At 52.0% G+C, this 23,753-nt stretch overlaps 2 protein-coding genes across 7 annotated transcripts in view; one reads left to right on the forward strand and one right to left on the reverse strand.

Moving 5' to 3' along the window:
• ESRRB (estrogen related receptor beta) overlaps positions 1-23,753 on the forward strand; it is a 194,972-nt gene that overhangs the window by 167,409 nt on the left and 3,810 nt on the right. For all 6 annotated transcript variants that reach the window (XM_073895630.1, XM_073895628.1, XM_073895629.1 and 3 more), the window contains 3 exons: positions 8,514-8,624; positions 9,114-9,275; positions 17,330-17,599. In XM_073895630.1, the coding sequence (XP_073751731.1) occupies positions 8,514-8,624; positions 9,114-9,275; positions 17,330-17,599 (543 nt within the window). The remainder of the gene's footprint in view (positions 1-8,513; positions 8,625-9,113; positions 9,276-17,329; positions 17,600-23,753) is intronic.
• On the reverse strand, positions 482-984 carry LOC112822161 (ATP synthase peripheral stalk subunit F6, mitochondrial-like). Its single transcript, XM_025869585.2, has one exon. The coding sequence runs from the start codon at positions 947-949 to the stop codon at positions 623-625; it is 327 nt and encodes a 108-aa protein (XP_025725370.1). The 5' UTR covers positions 950-984; the 3' UTR covers positions 482-622.

Here is a 23,753-nt window from a genome sequence, read left to right on the forward strand (position 1 = left end):
AGAACAGCATCCCTTTTTATGGCTGGATAATACTCCATTGTATGGATACACCACATTTTGTTTATCCAGTCTTCTGCCAAGAGACAGTTGGGTTGCTTCCACCTTGTGACTCTTGGGAGTATTAACTGCCATGAACACTGAGATACAAATACCTGCTAGAGTTCCTGATTTCAGTTCCTTTGGGGACGTACCCAGGAATGAAATGGCTGGGCCATACTATATGGATGATAATCTTGTTTCACTTTTTGAGGAATTGCCAAGGTGCTTTCTAGAACAGCTGTGTACCATTGTATATTTCCACAAGCCTTGTTAATTAATCCTTTTATTTTTGAGGTAAGTGGAGATTCACATGTAGTTGTGAGAAATAATACACAGGGCCCTTTACCCCATTTCTCCCAGTGGTAGCATCTTGCAAAACTGAGCCACAATATCACGATGCTGATAGTGATACAGTCGAAATAGAGAACAGGATTTTTTTTTTTTTGTACACCCAACATCACCAAATAATTTATTTGGAATCAGAATTAAAAGAACACTTGACAGCTGAGAAATGTATGTTTATTCTGATACAGTTGTACAACTAATCTAGGACAAGTTACCAAATAAATTTTACATTCTTTCTTCAGGACTGGGGTTTTTCGATGACTTCAAATTTAGGATCTTCAAATTTGAAGTCTGGGAACGTATTCATGTCTGCTTTACCATACATTTGCTTAAGCTTAAAAAGCTCCCTCTCTAGGTCTTGCTGGTACTCTGGGCCAATATCAACGGGTCCTCCAGATGCCTGTCGCTTAGTTCTGTATTCTCTAATCTTGTCCATGAAGAGTTTCTGTACAGGATCAAGTTCCTTATTAAATGCCACTGCTGTAACACCAATGTTCCTCCTCAAATGAACTGAGACTGCAGACCGAATGAGAGAGGAGAACCTGAAGAGCCTCTGAAGAATCATGGTGATTCTGTTAACTTGCACTTAGTCCCGAGCTGCCAGAGCCTCCGCGGCTGCAACCGTTCTACCGAAATAGAGAACAGGATTTTTAATAATAATAATATTAACTGACACTTACTGATCACTCACCAGGTGCCATTCACAGTATTTCAAGTGCTTTACACATACTAACTCATTCAGTCGTCACAACGATCCTACAAGGTACATACTATTATTTCGTACAGGTGCAGAAATCGAGGCACAAAAAGGTGAGGAAACTTGCTCAAGGTCACTCAGGTGCTAAGAGGTAGAGTCAGGGATTACATCCAGGTCTGACCCTGAGGCTAGTGCTTCTTTCTTCTGCTTTGGAGGCACAGACCCCTCTGGGCGTCTGCACAGTTGCTACCCTCAAACATAATCAAAAGCAAACAGTTTAACAAACAAACATAGTCACCAGGCAAGCCTAGCAAGCCACAGCCAGGAGGGCCCTGGGTCTTTTCTTTCCAGGCCTTGAGATGGAGCATCTCAGCGTGGACTTGGCTACTCTTCCTATTCTCACTACCTTTCCCCCTATTCCTCGAAAGGGTGACCGAGCACATCTCACCTCCCTACTGTCTTGGTCAGGGCTGGGAAGGAGCAGGTGTCCCCTCCCAGGGTCACCAAAGAGGATGTAATGAAGGAACTGTTTACAGAGGGGTGGGCGAGGTGGAGGGAACCAGTTAGGAGCGGTGATGCACCCCAGGACTAGCAACAGTGGAGAGCCTTTAACAACGCCAGCCTGGCAAGAATTAGCCCAGTAAGCAGGACAGAACTGTAGCTGTTCTCAGAGGTCAAAGTCAGACTGCCTTCCTACCTCTGTGGTCTTGGGGAGTTACTCATCCTCTCTTAGCCTCAATTTCTCCATCCATAAAATGGGCTAATAGAATCTCCCTTATAGGGTTGTTGGAATCCCTAAGTGAAATAACATACTTAACAATTGTCAGAGCAGAGGCCAGCACCGAGTAGATACGAACTTCTCCTTATACTTGTGTCTACAAAATTTAGGGGTGTTACCGTGTTGGCCCAGGAGGACAGCTCCCTATCCAGTCCTGGGCTCAACTACAGGTCTCAGTCTGCATAGGAACATGGATTCCAGTGATTATCAATCTTTTTGTATTCTTAGCAAATTTATGAATACTTAAATTTTGGCCTGCACATGTTCGGGGATTAACAGTGCTGAACAGTGGTTAAAACAAAGGCTCTGTATTTATTACAGTATTAGAGATCTGGAACACTTTGCATGTAAGTATTATTAATTTTTTTTTTAAATCCAGAAAGTGTATCAATGAGATGATACAGTCTTATAATCCCAGATAGTAATTATAAGTTAAGTAGTATTTTAATATGCTCCCTGAGCCTACTTTTTAGGTATTTTGCTAAAACTATAAGAATATAAACAATAAGGCAATGTTCTCATTTCAAGTTCAAGTTGCCTTCTCTTTTTTTCTCCCACCATTGGGTGTTTGTAAGACTTCAGCATCCTAATTTAGAAAGTAATTGCCCACTTTATCAGTGAAAATTGCTTTCTGCTGCAAGTTACAGAGAACTTGACTGCTAGTGGCTTAGGCATCAATAAATGAGATTGATTTCCCCACCTACCAAGGACTCTGGAGATGGGAGACTGCTGGCATTTTATAGGCTTCTCAGCCATAGCATCAAGGACTTAGTATCTTTTTGTCTTTCTTTGGTGTTCTTTGGGGTCCTTGCTTGGCTGCCTCATGGTTGCAGGGTGGTTGCCATAGCTCTGACCGTCACCTTCCAGGTCAGGGCAGGAGAAAGGCAGGGCTGCACCAAACATGTCTGTCCCTTGTATCAGAAAAGCAAAACCATTTCCAGAAGCACCCCAACGTGGACTTCCCATTATAGTCCATTGGCCAGAACCAGGTCATAGGACCAGCTCTTGCTATCACGGAAACTGGGAAATAGGGAGGGACCAGGATTGGTAGGACTGGCTAGGACACGTTCCCTCTACAAACAGAATCCAGGTTCCCTTAGCATAAAAGGCAGGGAACGGAAAGACAATTGAGTAGACAACTAATAATGTCTGCCAGACCCAATCATTAGAATTTGGTGATTTATTTTTAAAGGATTTGTGATACAGCATTTTGCTGCAGCGCTCAGGATGAGAACCCAGTCCATGCCATTATCTTGTTGACTAAAATTGTGAGCAGGGTACTCTAGAAAATATAAGAACACACTGACAGATAGTAAGTATAAACATTGTTGACCAATGTCTGTTTAGGCAGAGTGTGGAGGAATTCAGACCTCTGTCCACGGTCTCTGCCCTTGAGATGCTGACCATGCTCAGTTCGGAGCAGACCACATCAATAAAGACAAATGTGTAGAAGGCAGGGAGGTGAGTGGCCTGAAAGTATATACAGATACAGAAAATAAAGAGTGCTTGGCTATAGAAGGAGGGTACCCAAGGATGTTCAAGTCCATAAAGGGTTGTCTTGTGAAAGGGGGTAGTCTCGTTGGATGGGATGGAGGATAAAAAGTGATCTAGAGACTGAATTTAGCTCACTTCATGAGGGATGCGCTGTCCGAAGGGAGTGAATTTCTGGAGGCAGGGGAAAGGACCAGCCAGACCCTAAGATTCTTTTGTTTCCTAAGTGTGAAGGCTGCATTTGAACCAGTACATCATTTTACTCAGACGCTTGGCTGCCTCCCAAGGGCTGGGTGCTGAGCTTAGGCAACAAAGATGAAAGACAGTTCTTGGCCAGGCGGTACCCACAGTCCACCAGGGGGGATGAACACACAGTGTATTGTGTAGAATTGCTGTTTCGACTATAGTTTCTGTAATAGAGAGTGAGCAAAAGGATCCCAAGGAGGGCATGGCCAACTCTGCTAGGGCGAGTCTGGAAAGGCTTCTCAGTAGAGCTAATACTTGACTTGGGCCTTCAAGGGTGAATCCAGATCTTAATTGGCCTTTGGGAACAGTGTGGGTAAGAAGGATATGGCTACATCACTTAGGTGGGGGCCCAGCCAATGGGAAGGGGGCCTCTGGTTGGGGGACTCCTCTACCCTAAATACCATGAGTAAAACCTGACTGGGACAGTATGGGGGGAGGGGAGCTCAGAAAGCGGAGCTGACGTGGGCCCTTTCCCTTAAGACCCCACTGAATTGAAGAGTGGTTGGGAAAGGAGGGAAACAAGCACAAGGTGGTGTATAAAGTACCCGTGAATGCTACCTTGTGTGGTGGTGGGAGTGACAGCCTCCCTTGGCCTACTGGAGCCACTGCTAATTTACCAAGCATTTTCCCACGACTGTCACAAAAGCCATATTCAGTGAACAGTGTTAGTGTTACCATTGCCCCCTCCCCCGTACCTGATGATGAGACCAAGGCTGTGAGAGCCAACTGGGCCAAGGCTGCGTGAGCCATAAGAGCCAAGAGGGGCCTGGGACCTTGCCCGTTGGATCCCATGGGCTGGAGCCCTTATGGGCTTGTAGTTGGGGTGAGGCCTGGCAGGAAGCCAGGAGGCAAGCCTGGCTCACGTCAGGCATCATTTTGGGCATAATCAAACCCAACGGGCTACTTTTCTTAAGAAAACAGAGTAAGTTGATAATTGATGCGTGTGTGTATTGATTGGAGCCATGGACCATCCTGTGAAGATCTGAAGGAGAAAATTTAGAGGAAAAATTATACCCTCAGGGCCCTGGGGGGCAGTACCCCGGAGTAGCAAAGAGTGTGGGTACTGGTTCCTTTATTGGGCAAATTACTCAATCACCCAAGCCTCAGTGGTTCTTATTTATAAAATGGGGATAATCGTGCCGGCTTTATATGCTATAGATGAAAAAGGGCAACACACAGAGAAAGTCCTCCATGAATTAGGCTGTTCTCATGGTGGTTCTTTTTATCTTTTTTAAGGTTTTATTTGTATATTTGGTAGAGTGAGCATGAGCAGAGGGAGAGGGAGAAGCAGACTCCCCTGCTGAGCAGGGAGCCCGATGTGGGGCTCAATCCCAGGACCCTGCGATCATGACCTGAGCTGAAGGCAGACGCTTAACCAACTGAGCCACCCAGGCGCCGCTAAATGATTGTTCTGTGACTTAACAGAGACATGTACATAGTGTCGGGAAGAGTAGTAATAATAATGGGGATGACGTTAGTAACAGCTCCAGTTTTCTAAGCATCTGCTGGGCATTGGGCGCCATGGCAGACCATGGAATAATGGGACGGAGAACAGGGGCACCTGGTCAGTAGGGGAAGCCAGGGGGCTATTGGAGTCCTGGAAGAAGCACCCAGCCCTCCTGGGGGTCTGGGGGCAGGAGACTCATCCATTCCTATATGCATCAAGACTTTCTTGAACACCCACTAAGGGCCAGGCCCCGTGTCAGGACAGAGAACATTGCATATGGAAGTAGTGACCGAAGTGGCAAGTGTCCATCTCCTTACCTTGCTAAGGGACGGCTGCCTCTTTCTTTGTTTTGTTGAGCATTTCCTGCTTCTGCGGTCAGGCAGGCCGGGTGGAAGGGGTGAGCTCGTGAGACTGGCTTCCAGGAGAGAAAGTCCGAGAAGTGGGGGAGGGGCTCCTCCTGGACTCCGGTCAGATCCGGGCGCATAGTAGGTGCACAGGAAATGGGCGTCCTCATCATCCTGTGTGAATGAAGCTCGGCATTTTCGCTTTTAGTCTTACCAGCTTTTCAAGAAAAAGCAGAGCTTGGTTGAGGGTTTGGCTCACCTCCAGTGTCGCAGGCAGGGGTGAGCTGCTTTGTAGCGGGATCATAGGAGGGGGTCAGGAAAACAGGGAACTTTGCCCCAAAAACCTTCAAGGGAGGAGCCATCCTTCCTGCCTTGGTGGGGCTGCTCCTTCTGCCCTCACTGAGGGGCCAGGAAGGGTGGAGGGTGGGAGCCAAAGTCCTCCCAGGGCGTGGGTTTAGGTCCTGCGTGGGATGGGCCTCCGCTGTCCCCTTCAAGGTCCGAGGCCCGGCGAGTCCACTCGGATGCTGAAGTGCAGCCTTTCCCAAACTCTCAGAGCCTCCATGCCTTGAGTCACCTTGTCAGCATGCTGACTCAGATTCCTAGGGGGCGGCCTGAGATTTTTGCATTTCAGACACGCTTCCAGATGATGCCTGGCCGTGGACCACCCTTTGAGAAGGAGGGTGGCAGCCAGCCGGTGTCTTGCCTGCATTCACTCAGCACTCTGTCACATGCATGCTGACTGAAGTGCTACCTTGTGAGGTGCCGCTCTGCCTGGGGCTTTCTGTGGGCACCGGAGCCTGCTTGGCTGGGCCCTGCCCCGTGAGGTGGCTAAATGCCCCGAGGCCCTCATCTGCAGCAGGAGATCATTGGGGCGTGTCCTACCCTGTCTCCCGGGGTTCCTCAGTGAGGCTGAGGCTCAGTGGCTGACAGCAGGAGCCTGCTCACCTAATCAGGAACGCACTTGTTACTGGCTTTCTTCCCGATGTCTGGTTTTGGAGAACCCAAGTGCGAGTATGGTCAGTTGCAATCCCTTCCGCCCCTCAGAGCAGAAGGGGAGTTCACTGGAAGCTTCTCAGGAGGCTCCAGGAACACACTGAGAAGCCAGACAAGGGCCAGGGGAGGCCTGGGGAAGCCCAGGCGCAGGAGATGAGCAGTAGCCAGGGGCTGCCCACACCCCTGCTGCCCTGACCACGTGGCATTTGATCAAAGACTCCTGTCGACTGGGCCTGTGTCACCAGACCATGCTTCGACCTCCAGACGGGGGCGAGCAGGAGGACCTGCCCCACTTGGATATCCAGACTGGGGGTGGGCACAGGCCTCCTCTGAGAGGACTCACAATAGGGGAGTTACTTACATAGGAAGCAGGCGTGGGATGCTGGGTTGACTCTCTCGCCCCCAAAATGTTCCCTGCAGCCATGTCCAGCATCAAGTATAGGAGTGTCGGTCTGGGGGGTAAAAAGGGACACTGCTGACGGAAATGCTGAGCAGTGACTGGCCTCGAAGAGACCGTCCCCTTGGGCCGTCTGGTTTGGTGGCCCTGGAGGAGGAGGTGGCCTGAGCCCCTACCTGGAGGCACTCCTCACCCCAAGTTCCTTTAGGGCAATTAGCAGTTGAAGGGCTGGTCCCTCCCATTCAGTAGACAAAGTGATTTTACTTTCAGTGGCCCTCATTGCCCTAGGGGACTCCTCTCTGGTCCCAGACACTGAATGGACTAGCTGTACATTCTAAGAAGCAGCCAGAAAATCACCCCTGGCATGAATGGGATCCAAGTCCTTGTGCCATTGAGTTACCGTTATTCCTGCCTTCCTCCTGCCTCTCCCCAAGCAAGAAGGGCCTGACCCAACAGGACCGCAGGACTGGCGGCCGCCCCCACCACACTGGGAGGACAGGCAGGAGGAGGTGCCCGGGGGAAAGTGCCGGACGGGGCCCTGAATGAACATCAACTGCTGGGGCTCCGTAAGGGTGATGTGTTGACCTTTGGGGGAAAAAGGAAGACAACGTTGAACTGGGCCTGTCACCTTGGAGGTCTCCTCTCAGGACTCCGGCTCTGTGTCTGGCTTTTTATGTGTTTCAGTCAAGGCCTGTTTCATGGTAAGGAAAAGGGAACCAGCTGCTCTACTTCCTGTGCTCCTTCATACCTGGGAGCTAATTTGTTGGGTCCCACCTGTTTCTCAGGCCAGGCCACATAGATCGGTAGCCAGTCTAAGCTCGTGTGCCTTTGGGTGAGGAGCCCATTTGAGGTCCTGTCTACCCTGCAGGCTGGTTAGGCGTGTCAGATGGTACCAACATGTCTGTCTAGACAGCAGGAGCTGAGGGGTGGGGTGGGTTTCTGGAAGGCCATACAGACCCAGGGAAATAGCAGATCTCTCTAGGAGAGGGCCTCACTCCTGGGGAGGGATGTTAGTGTGGCATGGCCACACCTGCTTTTGCACCTGCTACTGGGAGACTCAGGTATTCGTTTTCCAGGTGTGGCCAGGACCACCTCACCTGCATCCCCATCCAGGAGCGTCTGGCCCAGGGCTGACCATTCCTCTGCTTCTGAGGGTACTCCTGCCACCCTGACCAATCCTCACCCTCCCTCTGTTCTAGAAGACAGACTGTAGAATGTCATCCTACAGTCCTGGAAGGTGGGATCCAGAAATTGCCACTTGTCATGAACCCCCATCCCAATGCTGCTTATGTAAAAAGTTAGAAAATTCTTGTTTTCATTCTTTTTGAGGTGCCTGCTAGAGGCAGAGATTCCTTTCCTCTCTCACAAGCTAACTCAACACTCCCTGGATTCCCAGCAGATCTACAATAAGGAGTCTCCCTTTCCCAACACCTAGAGGAGAGCTTCTGTTGTATTTTCCCTTTGGAGACAGAAAGACAGGAGCTGAAGCTTGCTCGGGATAGATTTCAGGAGGATGCTGAGCCCAGAGGCGGGGCCTGGCCCAGGGCAGCTGGGGTGGGCTGTTGCCATTAAGACAGTTGAGTGAGGATTGTCCGACTCCCTGGCCTGAGGCTGGCCCCAGGGCAGCTGGAAAGGCATTGAGTCTGGGGGCCAAAGCCAGTGTTGAAACGCCAGAACTAGTGCTAACACCCCTGATGTTGGACAGCCTGACACCTTTCCCATTCCCTCCCCCATAGGTGTGCGCCTTGACCGAGTGCGTGGAGGCCGCCAGAAATACAAACGACGGCTGGACTCTGAGAGCAGCCCATACCTGAGCTTACAGATTTCTCCGCCCGCTAAGAAGCCATGTGAGTGCCAGGGTGGCCCATGCCCCTTCTGCCTGCATCCATGCCTGGAATGTCTGGCATCCCTTGGGGGCAATGCCACCTTTCCACTGCTGGGTCTGGGACAGTGTGCATCTTGGGGAGGTGGCCTCAGTGCCTGGCTTGGTGTTGGGTGCTTCCGGCTTTATTTAGGCCTTTCCATGTGGGATATGGCTCCGAGTGAAGCATGATCCTACGAAGGCATGAGCCCCAGCATCCAGAACATGCCCCCCTCACCTCCCACTCAAAGCAGGGTCCTCTTGAGAGAATTCACCAGCAGCTTCCGGAACTTGGAGGGATATTTGTCAAGAACCCAAATCACCACTGCCAGCAAGTTGTGGAGTCAGAGAGGGAGGGGAGATGACCTGCTGGGACTCCCCAGAACCCAGATTTTCTTCCTGAGCCATCCCAGGCTCCACCCTGGCCCCTTCCTCTTTTCCCCAACATTTACATTCCTCCTCTGGTCGTTGGCAGTGACCAAGATCGTCTCCTACCTGCTGGTGGCCGAGCCGGACAAGCTGTACGCCATGCCTCCCCCTGGCATGCCCGAGGGCGACATCAAGGCTCTGACCACTCTCTGTGACCTGGCAGACAGGGAGCTCGTGGTCATCATCGGCTGGGCCAAGCACATCCCAGGTGAGTCACGTAGGGCCAGGAGGAGGGTGGAGCCAGGGATGCTCCACCACTGTCCCCACAGCCATGGTCCTGACGCCTGGGAGCCGGGTACCCGGGAGCCATGTTTTCTTCTGGGCTCCTTTTCTCTCCTTGTGGGATTGGAGGTGAGCAGGTGTGGGAAGGTCCAGTAATGCTCTTGAACCTCTAGCGGCTCTTCGGAACCACTTATCATTCTAGAGGGGTGATGATTGCATCTACACTAGGTTAAGATTCAAAGAGCAAGTTTTTTTGACTCCTTGAAGGCCAAAGAAGGGTTTTCTCATAGACCTTATTGGAAATGCGCTAGGAAACAAGGCAGGAGAGAATTGAGTCTCTTGCTTCCTTTAGAGGCCAGTGGACTGGAGTGGTTAAGAACACGGGCTGGGGAATGGGACTGGGATTCAAGTTCTGGGTCTGCAGCTTACTAGCGGTGTCACCTTGAGCGGGCGAGCCCTCCGTGAACAGGGAATAACAGCAGTGCTTCCTTTGTGGGCTTCGATGAGGGTAAGCTGCAAGTATGAATGTGCTGTACAGAGGATGCTGGTGTTTGCTGCAGACTCACTGTTGCCACATGCCTGATGGTGAGGGTGGTACGGAGAATACATGTAATGAATATGCTCCGGGTGATACGGACTTCATTCACCGCATGTGGCCCAAACCTGTCTTTCAGCTCCCTCCTTCTGGATAAATGGTGGAAACTGATTTTTAGTTTTATTTTTGTAGACACCGATACCCACATATGGTGCATTACGCACATGTTGGGGAGTTTTCCAAAGCCTCTGTGGTTTATTCCTTGTCGGTTCTAACAGCTTGTCTTGTGGTGTGGTGGGGACATCCTGTTTTCCTCTGGCAATGATCCACTGTGGACTTGGATTCTTACTAGCTCTGTGACATGGGGCAGTTTATCTTCCTGTCTATAGATCCTTTTCGTGTTTGCCGCCAGCTCTGAAAAATGTATCCAGCATGCATGGTGATGTAGTAGAGGTGGCCTAGACTTTAGATGCCGAGGCCTGCAGTCGATTGGGGTGAGTCAGAAGGTATATAAGACATGTGTGCACAGCCTCCAGGAAGGAGTCTTCCTGCAGACCGGGGCTCAGGAGGTGATGCTGGTGTCACTTAGCTGGCAGGACACAGAATTCCTTCCATAGGGATTCCCTGGTGGCCCCTGGTATTCTGACTGAGGGTGGGCTCACGGGGGATCTGAGCTGGAGCGCCCTTACTAAGGAGCTCAGCCTCTTGGGATGACACACTCTGTAGTTTTGAATCTGGCCTGTGCTGATTCAGCACAGATGTGGGGTCAAGCCACTGCTTAAGACACCTCAGCCTGGATTGCTCCACTAACCCAGGGCCAGATCTGGTACAGCTCCCCCTGCCCTTCCCCTCCCCAGCATCACATGCTCCTCCTCCCCTGCAGCCCAGCAATGGCTCAGGAGTGGCTCCTGGCGGGCCCCCCAGGTCACTGCTTCCTTCTGCCACCAGTCCCCTCTGAGGGGAGGCGTGGAACCAGGAGGCGCTGTCTCCCTTGCACCCACTCTTCCCCCACGTCTTCCTGCCCCTCAGCTCCATCTCCCGTCGGTGCCCACCAAGAGGGCGGTGGGCAGAGCAGAGTGGTTGTTAGGGGCACAGACTTTGGATTCAGGCCAACCTGAGCTCTGATGCCAGCTCTGTTCTTAAGGGCCTTGCAGGGGATCTCATTTTTCTGAGCTTCAGTGTCCTTGCCTGTGAACCCGTAATAGAGGGTCCAGCATACTCAGTCCAGCCCTCGCACACAGTCGGTGCTTGATAAGTGGCGGGACCGTGACCGTGTCATTGTCTTTGCTAATAGTATGAAAAGCCTCCTTGCCCATCTTCATTTTCCCTTGTCCAAAGCTGAATTCTTTTTGATTAAAAAATAAAATAAACATAGGGACTCATTTGTCTGTCTGAAACACTAATTTGCCTATTTTGCATACATTTGCATGCTGAATTATTTGGGCCTGACCTTCTAGTGTTTAAGGTAAAATTAATTAAGAGTCTTCTGCCACTGTATGTAAACCTCATAATAGGGGCAATGACATATCAAGTGCCTGATACATTTAAACTAATCGACTTAATTCCATCTCAGATTAGACAGAAAACTCACCTGCAGACCTGCTCACTAGCCCTTAAGAGAGGGAGAGAGAGAGCCAGAAAGAGCAGGTTTAGCAGGGTAGGTGCAAGCCAGGGCCCCCCCGGGACTGCTGTCAGCTCCTTCCCAACCTGCCCTGGACCACAGAGGGACTCGGTCCTTAAGGCGGCTCAGGTTAGCGCGCAGCCCACTTAACTTAAGCACAGGAAACCGTATCCCATGGCTCATTATGGGCTAGCCTGTCAGTATCTGTTCAGAGCCTGGCACACAGAGGGCACTTCATTACTTGCCTTTGCATGCATTTATTGAGCATGAACTATATGTAAGGTCTCTTGTTAGGAGGTGGGGCTGATACAAAGAATTCGATTAACTTCTGCCCCAAGGATCTCATTTGGGAATAAGATGGATAATTGTTTTAAAAAACAAAATACTTTTTCATGGAAAATTCTAAACATATAAGAAGAGACCAGATGGTATCAGGAACCTCCGTGAATGCTGCTTAGCGCTATCACCCCATGGCCCATCTTGCTTCACCTCTACGCTGTTTGCCATCTCCTGTCCCACACACTTAGAATGCAGCAGGAAGACCACAGGACAGGGTCCCCAGGCAGGAGGGACGCCAGGGGCGGCAGGGGCAGAGAGTGGAACCTGAGCTAGGCCTTCAGGACGATGGCATCAGGAGGGCATCAGGGCGTCGTGAACGCAAGTTTTCAGGCTGAGCCCAGAAGCTGACCTATGCACATGGGCACTGAGGGACCAGCGTGGCCAGGAGGAAGGATCATCTATGCACACACTCATTTCCCAGCAGCCCCGCTCCTGTCACTCCTATTTTTGAGCACATAGGACACTGTCCCACAGGTGTCTTCTGTGGGGAACTGGGGCTGATGGCGACTCAGAAGAGCGGCCGTTCGTTCGAGTCCGTCCACAGTTGCCCTACGCCGCACTCACACGTTTACCTTGAGTGAATTTACCAAGTCCTGCATTGCTCAGGGGATGAGCCCAGGTCTTTAGATTCCCCGTCATGTTCCCCGTGAGTGACATGTGCGCCCCAGAGGCAGCGGGTATCCCTTGAAGACCTGCACCCTCCAGACGTTACTAGCCGGTTATCCCGCCACCCCAGGCGGCCCGGAGGCTGCCCCAGCCCAGGCCCTCTCCTGCCGGCCCTGCCCGGCCCAGGCTGACAGGTGCACAGCTCTGCAGGGGAGTCCCCAGACGCCTCCCACGGAGGGTTCCTCAGCGGCCCCGCTCCCAGGTAGCCGCTGTCTGGCTCCCGCTGGGGGAGAACGCCAACGGCCAGTGAAATATGAGCTGCCGAGTGACAGCAGCTGCGTCTGGAGTGGCCTCAGATCCCATAATTACATCTCCCTTTATTACCGCTGCTAATGGCCCTCCGGGTCGGCAGAAACGATAATAAATTAACAGATTATGAACTCCACTTGCCACAAATTACGTGCTCTCTCTCTCTCTTTTTTTTTTTTTTTTCTTAAATTCTAGGAGCTCATGATCTCTGGGGGATGGGGGCTTGGGACAAGCCCGAATGTTATCAGATCAGTTGGTGCACATAAAGCAGCTTTGGGGGGGGAGGGCAGCAGAGCTCCAAGTGGGAGACCTCGGGAGATGGGCAGGGGCAGCTAGCTTGGGCAGGGCAGGACCTCAAGGGGGCAGTGCGAGATGCCCAGGGGCCTGGGCCACACCAGCCTCTCTCAGCAGCAAGCCGCGGCCCAGAATTGCTGAATGCTTGATGGAGGAGGAGACCCAGCCCAACAGAGAAGAGCAGGAGTGGAGGGTGCTTGGCTGAAGGGCAGGGAGGAGTGCTTCAGCCCTTCTTTTGGGTTTAAATAATGTGTGCTTCTAGTAAAGATGTCAGATGTGACAGAGGGATGGATATTATTTCTTAAACATCCGTCTGGGAATTTTCTGTGCATATATAGCCATTGTGTGCGTCTGTGTGTGCATGGGCACACACATGTGTTCTTCCCCCACCGTAGGACCGTTCTTTGACACTGCTTTACATCTGCTCCTTTCCGAAAACATAGTAGCACGTCCCTGGTGCTAGGCACTGTACTAAGTGTTCCACACAGTAGCTCATTTCATCCCCATAGTCCCATGAGGGAAGTATTGTTGTTATTATTCCCATTGTACAGAGGAAGAAACTGAGTCACAGAGAAGTGGACATACCCAGGGTCACAGCCAGTGGCCAGCAGAGCTAGGATTCCAACAGACAGTCTGGCTCTGGTGTCTCTGCCCTTAATAGTTATGTCTTCCTACGCTCCTGGGTGTCTTCCCCCACCCACAAAAACAGTTCTACCTCATTCTTTCTGGTGGCTTCTGATGTGCCATTCACTTAGCTAATAATTACATTTATATAGTAATTACATGTATCACATTAGTTACATTTAGGTTGTTTTCCTGGTTGGGGTCATTACAGACTCATCTAACAAACACCCTTGCCCATTTATCTCTGTGTTTACAGGAGAAATTCCTAGCGGTGGACTTGCTAGGTTGAAGGGAGCAAGCCTTTTGTTTTATGCTTGATTTAGTTTTATTTTGGGAACATAAGTAGGGACAGGTTCAAAAGCCAAAACTAGATAAAAATGTGCCCACAAAACCCTCCCCTCCATCCCTCTCCCCCTCCTGCCCTCCATCGCCTCCCCTCCCTTCTCCTAGAGCTGTTATTTTTCATTTTCCCTTCTAGTGTTTTCTTTTTTCAGGTACTAGAAAATATTTGGGCTCTTTCAAATATGAGACCATAGCACATATTTCTCCCCTACCTTGCACAAAGTGAAGCAGCCTGTGTATAGCATTCAGCACTTTGGGGAGGACATTTGGATTTCCAAAGCGCCTTCCAGCTCCTTTTGAAGGAGGAGGAGAGAAGTCAGGGCTGGGTCCACCAGCAGAGAGGGCTAGCCTTGGAGGGAGCCACAGACTCTCAGAGGCGCCCTTTCGCTTCCTCCCACCACCTGCTCTGCGCTTCCCCCAGAGGGCAGGCCTGTTTCTAGCTTGTACACGAGGGGCAGAGGCAGCGAAATCTGAGCTTGTGTCTAAAGGATGGAGAGGGTCTCACGGAGTTCTTTGTGGGTTCATTTTCTTGTCACCCAGGAGTCAGGGCCCAGTGACATTTGTTCATTCGACTCTGCTAGGAATATGCACTGGGCATCTTCTTTCTCCCAGGCTGGGTGCTGGGCAGCAGGGGCAGGAAGATGGGCAGCACAGGGCAGCCCATCCCGGCAAAACCCCCCCCCCCCCCCCCACCCGGTGTGCTCACCGGCAGCACCCTCAACACCCCCTTGGGAGCTCCTCACCCTTCGGGGCTCAGCCTCCCACACTTTCCCGCTTGGGCCACATTGGCCCATGGTGTGTTCTCAGAGCCCCTCCATCTCTCTGGCCCTTTGAATTGTCCTAACCGTCTAACCGTGAGAGCCCAGCAGAGCTCGGGGCTCAGGGCGTGCCTTTGCCTCTTGACTGAGAGCTTTTGCACACGGGGACCTTCTGGTTCGAGCTCGCCGTTGTGTCCACCGTGCCTGGTGCTTTAGCGGGTGCCCGGTGAGGATTTGAGGAACGAATGAAGAGACAGAAGCACGCTGTTGACTCTAGGGATGGTATCTGCGTGATGGGCCTCATGGGGGTCTTTCCTCCTTCCTTTCCAGAAGCCCCTCTCCTCCCTCCCCTCCCTTTTTGTCATCTTCCGATTCAATTGTCTGTCAATTTCGCCCCCTCCGCCTGCAACATCTTCCCTCCCGGTCTGTCTGCTTCCGGTGCAGCCCCCCACGTCCCCATGTGCACACACCCTCATGAGCCGGCTGATTGGGATCTGTTCATTAATGTCGCCCAAGGCCTCTCCCGCTCAGAGGCCCGATAAGGGAAATTGGATGTCCATCCTATCTGCCTTTTATTACCTCCCGGCTGTCCCGGCTGCCACAGGCTGCCACACACCCCCTTGCGTGCCGGGATCTAGACAACACGCACGCACCTGGCCCCCTAGTGCCACAGCCTCTCCCCGAAGAGGCGCATCGGTCCAGGCCCGCCCCTGTCTGCCGGTGTCATTGCCCAGCCGTTCGTCAGTCACCCGCGGATGCCGGCAGCCAGGTGATGAGCCAAGGCCAGGGGTGTACAGATCGCATTCAGGAGCCATGACGACTGGACTGAGCGGATGTCCCCCAGCAGAGGGGGACCCGCCCAGTGAAGGGGCTTCCACCCTGGAGTGCCCCCTAAAGTTGAACATCGTGTGCTGGGTGGAAGGGGGACAATGGGGTTTAAAGTCAGGGGACAGCAGGGGAGAGTAGGACAAACTCCATGGAAACCCAGAGCGATAGGCCCGTCCAGAAGCTCGGGACCACCCCAGGCCTCTGGCCATGCCCGGAAGGGAGGGGAGAGTCATGCCGACGGCACGCTAATAACAGAAACAGTAATAGTAACGACCACCTCCGGCATCACCCTTGCTCAGTCTCGCTGGGTGCCGACGGTGTGGGGAGGGGAGCTGGGCGCTGTCCGTGCACCACCTTTTTTATCCTCGAAGCCCCCATATCTGTGCTGTGCCCACAAAGGGTGAGGTGCCAGGTCAGCAAGTGAAGTAGAGGCCCACCCACATAGGCAAACTCACCCCCAGAAATCCCCTCCTTCTAGTTGCCCGTGACGCGTGGTGCAAAGGGCTTTGTGGATGCTCGTTCTTTCCTTTAGTCTGGCATATGGTCAGTGCGGCGGCCAATCGCTGAGTCTCTGGCTGAAGTTATCACCTTGTGTTTAGTGACTGGGATGTTTGAAAATCAACTTCCTCCCTCCCCCTCCTCCTCCCTCCCCCTCCTCCTCCCTCCTCCTCCTCCTCCTCCCTCGCCTACTTTTTCTCTACCCTCCCTCTCAAGTCAAGATGTTAATTGTTCGTGCCTAAGTCAAGTACAGGTATAATGCAATTCCAGATACCATTCTCATTTCGTAGCTGAAGACTTTTCACCTCATCATCAATAACAATGGTACGAGCTCAGTGAACACAGTGTATATTCCACAATCATTGTCTCATTTCGACCTTGACGCGAGTCGGAAGCGGGTGCTACGGTTCTACCCATTTCATAGAAGAGGACACTGAAGTTTGGGGGCAGTTAACACAGCTTTCACATGGTCAGCCTACAGCTAGGAAAGGGGAAGTCAGGATTCAGGCCCAGGCAATACCCCCAGCACGTCGGACAAGACGGTGACATAATTCCGGAGCCATCCCCATTGCTGACCTCCTTTCGCTCTGGAGTCAGCATCCTTGCTAGCAAGGAGGGGGAAACTCCCGCAATTCTAAGCTCACAGAATGCAGGACAGCTTGGGTCATTGTTAGGTGGAGAGTGATGGCCAGGGCAGCAGGGGTCTGAGCCCTGGAGGACAGGCTGCCTGTGAGAAAGTGCCCTCTGACCCTGGAGGCTCTTGAGCCCTTAGCCCCAGGCTGTGGTCACTGGCGGGGTGGGGGGTCATCACTGGCTGGGGACAGCTGAGCCCTCCCTGGTGGGGCCATTGGGTCAACACACACGACTGAGACGCTGCACTGAGGATCAGGTGTTGCTTCAAAACACCAAAACCTCCCCTGGTTGAGCAGAGAGAGAGGAATCTGGAAAGTGCCCCGGGGGAGAGGGCCTTGTGCTGCTGCCTTTCGATTCTACTATGAATTTAATAACTCCTTAAATTACAGATGCATTTAATTAATCAAAAACCTTCTACAGACGTTCGCAAAAGGCATAGAACTAACGGTAATAGTGTTAACAACTGTCAACATTGACTGAGCTCCTGTTGTGTCAGTCTCTCCCGCGGACGCCCCGTCTGACTCACTGACCGAGGGGAGGACAAGGAGTCCAGCGGGCGCAGAGGGAGGGGCGAGACCCGGAGGGGCCCAGGACCACCACCTCCAACCAGCCCACCTGACTGCCGCTGCCCCCCTTGCCCCTTCTTCCCGCAGGCTTCTCGAGCCTGTCTCTTGGGGACCAGATGAGCCTGCTGCAGAGCGCCTGGATGGAGATACTCATCCTGGGCATCGCGTATCGCTCGCAGCCCTATGACGACAAGTTGGTGTACGCCGAGGATTACGTCATGGACGAGGAGCACTCCCGCCTCGCGGGGCTGTCGGAGCTCCACCGGGCCATCCTGCAGCTGGTGCGCAGGTACAAGAAGCTCAAGGTGGAGAAAGAGGAGTTTGTGACGCTCAAGGCCCTGGCTCTGGCCAACTCAGGTAAAGGCGGGCGTGGGACCCACAGGGGGAGCTTCGAGAGGTCTCGTTGGGCCCAGGGAGCACAGCTCTGGGGCCTGTGGGCAGGGCCGCCCACGAAGTGGGGGTGGCGGGAAGGTGCCAGAGCGTCTAGTCACCAAAGACCGCAGGGCTTGGCCTCGGCTTCTAATGTCTAGCCTGGCACACTGGCAAGGACACAGATTCTGTAGCCAAGCTGCTAAGACCACTGGGGCAAGTCACTTCCCTCTGTGCCTCATTTTCCTCATCAATAAAATGGGAACAATAAAGAGTCCCTACCCCACCAGACTATGGAAAGGATTTGTTTATATATGATTATATTATGCCTGGTGCATAATAAGTGTTCAACCTGTTAAATAAATGAGCTATGAACTTACTTAATTCTTACACACGATCTTATGAGCAAGGTTCTCATGATTTTAACCCCATTTTACAGATGTGGGAATTGAATAACTCCATTCTACAGATGTGGGAATTGAGGCCTGGGGAGGTGAAGAAAATTGCCCAGGGTGACACTGGTAAGGGGTGTCAGACCTAGGACTCGAACCAAAGTCCTCTGATGACAAAACCCACCCCCAGCTTATGACGCTCCTTGAATCTCCCAAATTGCTCAGGTACAAGAGAGAAAAACCTGCCCAACTGAGTTGTCTGGACTGTCATTAAAAAGGAGGCTTCAGGGTGCCTGGGTGGTTCAGTCGGTTAAGCGTCCGACTCTTGATTTTACCTTAGGTCATGATCTCAGGGTCCCCGCATCTGGCTCTGTCCTCAGTGGGGAGTCTGCTCGAGGATTCTCTCTCCTCCCTCTTCTCCTGCCTCTGCTCTCTAGCTCTCTCTCTCTAAAGTAAATAAATAAATCTTAAAAAAAAAATTTTTAATTAAAAAAATAAAAAGGTTTCACTCCATTCCTTCAACCCCTTCCAGCTTCTGGTTGGAATCTCTGGGGGGAGGGGCTGGGATTGGCGATGCAGGTGAGCGAGCTGAAATGTATTCTGTCTCCACGGTTAGGGAGCGTCCCCTCTGTGCCAAGTGTTGGGGGGGCTGGAGAATGCAGGAGAAAGTCAGGCTCCCTGTCCTAAAGAGAGAGTGTCAGGCAATTTTGCTATAGGGCAGTGTGTGCTAGAGTTCACTGCTCAAGTCTGGGTCAGAGGGACCCAGGTTCAAATTAACAGCTCTGACACTTAGTAGCCGTGTGACCTTGGGCAAGTTGGCAACCTTCCTTAGCCCTGTCCTTGTGTGTGAAATGGGGATATCCCAGTGCCTCCTCCAAGCACTCTGCTATTAAATGATCGACCGAAGATAAAGCACTTAGCCCAGTGCCTGACCTAGAGGAAATGTTCAATAAATATTAATTATTATCATTACTATTAATATTAGAGGAAACAAAGTGTGATGAGCTAGTTCCCAGGTGGAGACAGTACAAATAGGGTAACCAGCCGGTTTGCTTGGTACTGTCATGCTTTCAGTAAAAGTCCTGCGTCCCGGGAAGCCTCCGTCCCTGGCAAACCCAGACAGTTGGTCCTCTTAACAGATAGCTTCATAGAGAATGCAGGGGATGCGGCAGATACCCTGCTCAGCCCCCCTTTACTGGGTTAGTGCTCCCATGCCCCAGCTGCTGAGTTTTGCTGCTAAGAGCTCCTTGATGGCCCCTTCACCAAGACCTCCCCTCACCTGCCTTGCCTGGAGAGTTGCGTACGGTGGCAGCTTCAGCCAGTGGTGACCCACACAGGGGAACAAAGGCTGGCTCCTGGCAGGGTGGGATCAGAGCTCTTCATGGATCAGGCCAAAGCCAAGGCCATGTCCTCACCTTGCTGGCTCCCACCCTCACCCTATCCTGCCTGCCTCCCTTCCTTTCTCCTGAAAGCACGTCTTCCAGAAGTCCCGTGCACCTGAACCCTGGTTTTGGGCTCTGCTTTTGGAGAACCTGATCTAATCCAGAGAGGCAAGCCTTTTTTTTTTTTTTTTTTTAGTTTAGTTCCCTTTTATTAATAAACAAATGCAAAATAATAATGAAAATTTTTACAGGCTTCTATACAGACCATTTACATTTTAAGATTCCAAAATGGTAGTGTATTCTTTGTGAGAGAATGCTAATCCTGTTGGGTTTTTTTGAAAGTGGTTTTAAATTTACAGAATAATGGAGCAGATAGAGCGACAGTTCTATGCCCCCAGCCCACCCACATCTACCACTTGAATCCACTTCTTCCCTGTAGTTTCCCCCACTGTTCATATCTTGTATTGGTGTGGTAATTTGTTACAATTAATGAGCCAATATTGATACATTATTACGAACAAAAGTCCCTAGTTGCCATTAGGGTTTACTCCTTGTGTTGGTGTGGGTCTGTAGATTTGGCAAATGGGTAGTGACAGAGCTCCCCATCACCTCCCCACAGAGCAGGCTCACCCCTCGTGAGCCTGTGCTCGCCGACTCTGAGGGAAGCACCGGCACCAGCCCTGCAGAGGGGCGGGGAGTTTGCGTGGGCAGAGGGAACACGGGGGCAGCGGAGGACACGGAGTGGGAATGGTGACACCAGCAAGGCTGCCAGGCCTTGGAGGGCACATCCTTGATTTTAGGCTCTCCTGGCCGTTTCTCACCTGACCTAGAGCTTGAGCTGGCCCATGCTGGGAAAGGAGAGAGAGGAGGGGGAGGAGAGGGAGGAGGTGGGAGGCCGGTCAGCGGTCACCTCCTCCCCACCGCTGCACATCAGGCTGTGCCAGCTTTCAGGTGGCTTTTTAGGTTAGCTGGCTGCTCTTCCTCTGATCTCTGATCTCACATGTACACACACACGCACGCATTCACACAGACACATGTGCACGTGCTCACATGTACACACGTGCACATGCTCACACATACGCGTGCACACATACACACGTGCATGTGCTCACATACACAAGATGTGTGCACACATACATGTGCACATGCTCACACGTATACACACGAAGACATGCATGCACACATACACATGTGCACATGCTCACACGCACACGGAGACGTGCACACAGACACATGTGAACATGCTCACATGTACAGACATTTATCCACAGACACGTGCACGTGCTCACACATACACGAAGATGTGTGTGCACAGACACGTGCACATGCTCACACATAGACATTTATGCAGACGTGCACGTGCTCACACATACACAAAGACATGCACACAGACACGTGCACATGCTCACATACACACATGGCATAAACAGACACGTGCATGTGCTCACACGTACACGAAGACATGCACACATACAACGTGCACATGCTCACGTATACACACGAAGACATGAGTGCACACATACAGGCACGTGCACGTGCTCACGTCTACACACAAAGACGTGTGTGCACACATACAGGCACGTGCACATGCTCACACAGACATACATGCACACGTGCACACGCTCACACATACATGCATGCACTCATACACACGTGCACGTGCTCAGACATGCATGCACACATACAGGCACATATGCACATGCTCATGTATACACACGAAGATACACATGCACACATACACGTGCACACACATGCTTGCACACATACAGACACGTGCACGTGCTCACACATACAGATGCATGCACGCATACACGTGCACACGCTCACATGCACACATACAGGCACTGCACAGGCTTACATACATGCACGCACACATACAGGCACGTGCACAGGCTTACACATACACAGACATGCATGCACATAGACATGCGTGCAGATAAACATGCATGCTCACAAGTATAGACACATACGCATACTTGCACACATGCACGCATACGCACATATTCACAAATACACGTGTGCCTATGCACACTCATGCACACATACACACGTACAGATATGTACACACAGGTACACACACATGCACACACGCACACACAGCACCTGACGACTGGCCGTGGTTTAGTAACACGAGCCCATTGGCAGCCTCACTAGCATCAAGTGTGGTGGCCTGAGTACACAGTCATACAAGATGAAATGCCACGAATCTGCCCTTCTTGCCCCCGTGGCATCTCCCAGGCCATCCTGCAGCTGTTGTGCAGGTACGAGTAGTTCCAAAAGGGGCGGGGTTTGTGCCGCACAGGCCCTGGCTGCAGGTGGAGCGATCAGCCTCAGGCAGGAAGTAGGGAAAGAATAGGCCTATTGCAGGTAAGGCCAGAAAAGCGGGTTGGGGTCAGACCAGAGGCTCTAGGGCTGTGAAGGGACTGACTTGTAATCGGATTGGTCCAGGGGGCCGTGAAAGGAGGTGCAACAAGACAGGAAAGTCACCCAGTCAGACAGAGTTAGCGGGAGGAGAGACAGGCGCCTGGAGATCATTGGTGTGGGCCCAGTGGCCGCCCCAGGGCCACCGAGGGTGCCACTGCTGAGCTTGAGCACACGGGACGGGACCACTCTGGTGGCTCTGGGGGCTGATGCGAGGCAGAAGCGTGAAGCACGTCAGAGACAGGCTGGGTCCCCAAAACCCAGCCCCTCAGGAGCCTGCTGGCCGTCTTTCACCCTAAGTCCCGGCCATCTCCAAGGCTCCCTGACAGCAGAAAAAATTCATAGCCATTGATTTTGTAATTAACAGTTTATCAATGCCATCGATACAGACTCGCTGATGGATTGCAAAGAAATTAATCTTGCAATGTTATTTTATTTCATTTTTGGTCGAAGGCAGCTGCCAATTTTGGCCTCCTTGGGGAGGGCTGGGGGAGGGGGCAAGGAAGCTGGCGGGAGGCAGGGAGTTTGGATGGCCACGTCCTAGCCTTAGAGGGACCGGCGCATCTTGGGTACACATTCTGGAACCAGCTGAGAGTGTAGGAATGGAGCTATGCTCCTTCTCCAAGTGGCAAAGGAGTCCTCGCTGCTTTGGTAACAAGGGGCAGAACAGTGGAGGCATCTTGGGTAGGGGGCCAGTAACACCCCAGCACGCTAAAGCCACTTGCCCCAGGCTGAGTCCTCACAGTAACGATAATACTGCATTTATCAGGTGCTTACTAAGTGCCTGGTAATGTACTATTTCTTTTAATCCTCACCACTACCCTATGAGGCATAGAGACATTTGCTCTGTTGCAGAAATGAGGACACAGTCTCAGAGAGCCTAAGTAACTTGGCCAAAATAACACAGCATCTAAGACTCCAGAGTCTTACCTTCCTCATTCGGCTTTTCTCCCAAGAGGAAGGGGCAGGACCCTGGAGGCAGGGGCTGAGTGTGGCTGCAGGAGGTCAGGAGTCACTGGGGTCAGCCAGTTAGAACAGCTCCCCTTGGCGGTTTGGTGCCTAAGCTAACCCGGCACGCAAAGGCATTGCCCTGCTCTTTTGAGGAACTCAGCAGCCTCGCCCCACCTTCCTTGGCAGCCTGCCCAGAGCTTCCAGCTCACTTGACCCATACGGCACCCTTGCCTTCCCGCCTTTGGCAGGCGGGCATTGGGTGCTGTAGTGCAGAGTGGTGACTCAAGCTCTTTAAGGAATGTCAGGAGAAGGCGGGTTATTTTCCCTGAGCCCCCAGATTGGGTGCCAGGAAATGGCCTTGGCTTCAGCTCAGCCCCCGCTGTAAGCCAGCTGTCAGCAGGTGCCCGCCTGTCCTGCTGGATTTAGGTAACTTTTGAACCCCTAATTCATGCCTGAGTCCAAAGCCCTCCTCGGGATTTTTAGAGGACTCCCAACAGCATCCGTCATCACTGTGGCCCATGCATCCAGCCATGCTGTCTCAGGCCCCCACCAGGCCCCCGGCCACAGGGCACCTGGGCACAGAGCTCAGCCCCGTTGTCTGTGTTTGCATTCTGTGTAAGCATTCTGTCAGGTCAGTGATGGCCCCGGAGACGAGCTGGTGCCTGGTGGCAGCAACAACAGTAGTCTAGTGATGATGGTGGTCATGATGCCACCAGCCAGGCATCCCTTGGGGACAAGTACTGTTTCAGTTCTTGACCTGTACTAACTCATTTAACCTCTTGAGGTAGGTGTGGCCATTATCTCATTTACCAAATGAGAAAAATAAGGCACAGAGAAGTTAAATAACTTGCCTAAAGTCACACAGCTGGCAAGTGAAGGACACAGGACTCCAGCTCCCCTGTCCACCTGGCACCTCCAGGGCAGTGACCGGTCTGCTCCTGGTCAAGTCCTTCAGGGTCTCCACTACCGCCTCTCGGTGGTTTCCCAAGAGATGAC

The sequence above is a fragment of the Callorhinus ursinus genome, unplaced genomic scaffold, assembly GCF_003265705.2.
Source record: "Callorhinus ursinus isolate GAN/ISIS: 27379988/994484 unplaced genomic scaffold, GSC_fseal_2.0 scaffold8, whole genome shotgun sequence".
NCBI lineage: Eukaryota > Metazoa > Chordata > Mammalia > Carnivora > Otariidae > Callorhinus > Callorhinus ursinus.

Bases quoted from the DNA above. Each gene is read 5' to 3' on its own strand.
- LOC112822161 (XM_025869585.2), bottom strand. From the start codon at position 949: ATGATTCTTCAGAGGCTCTTCAGGTTCTCCTCTCTCATTCGGTCTGCA.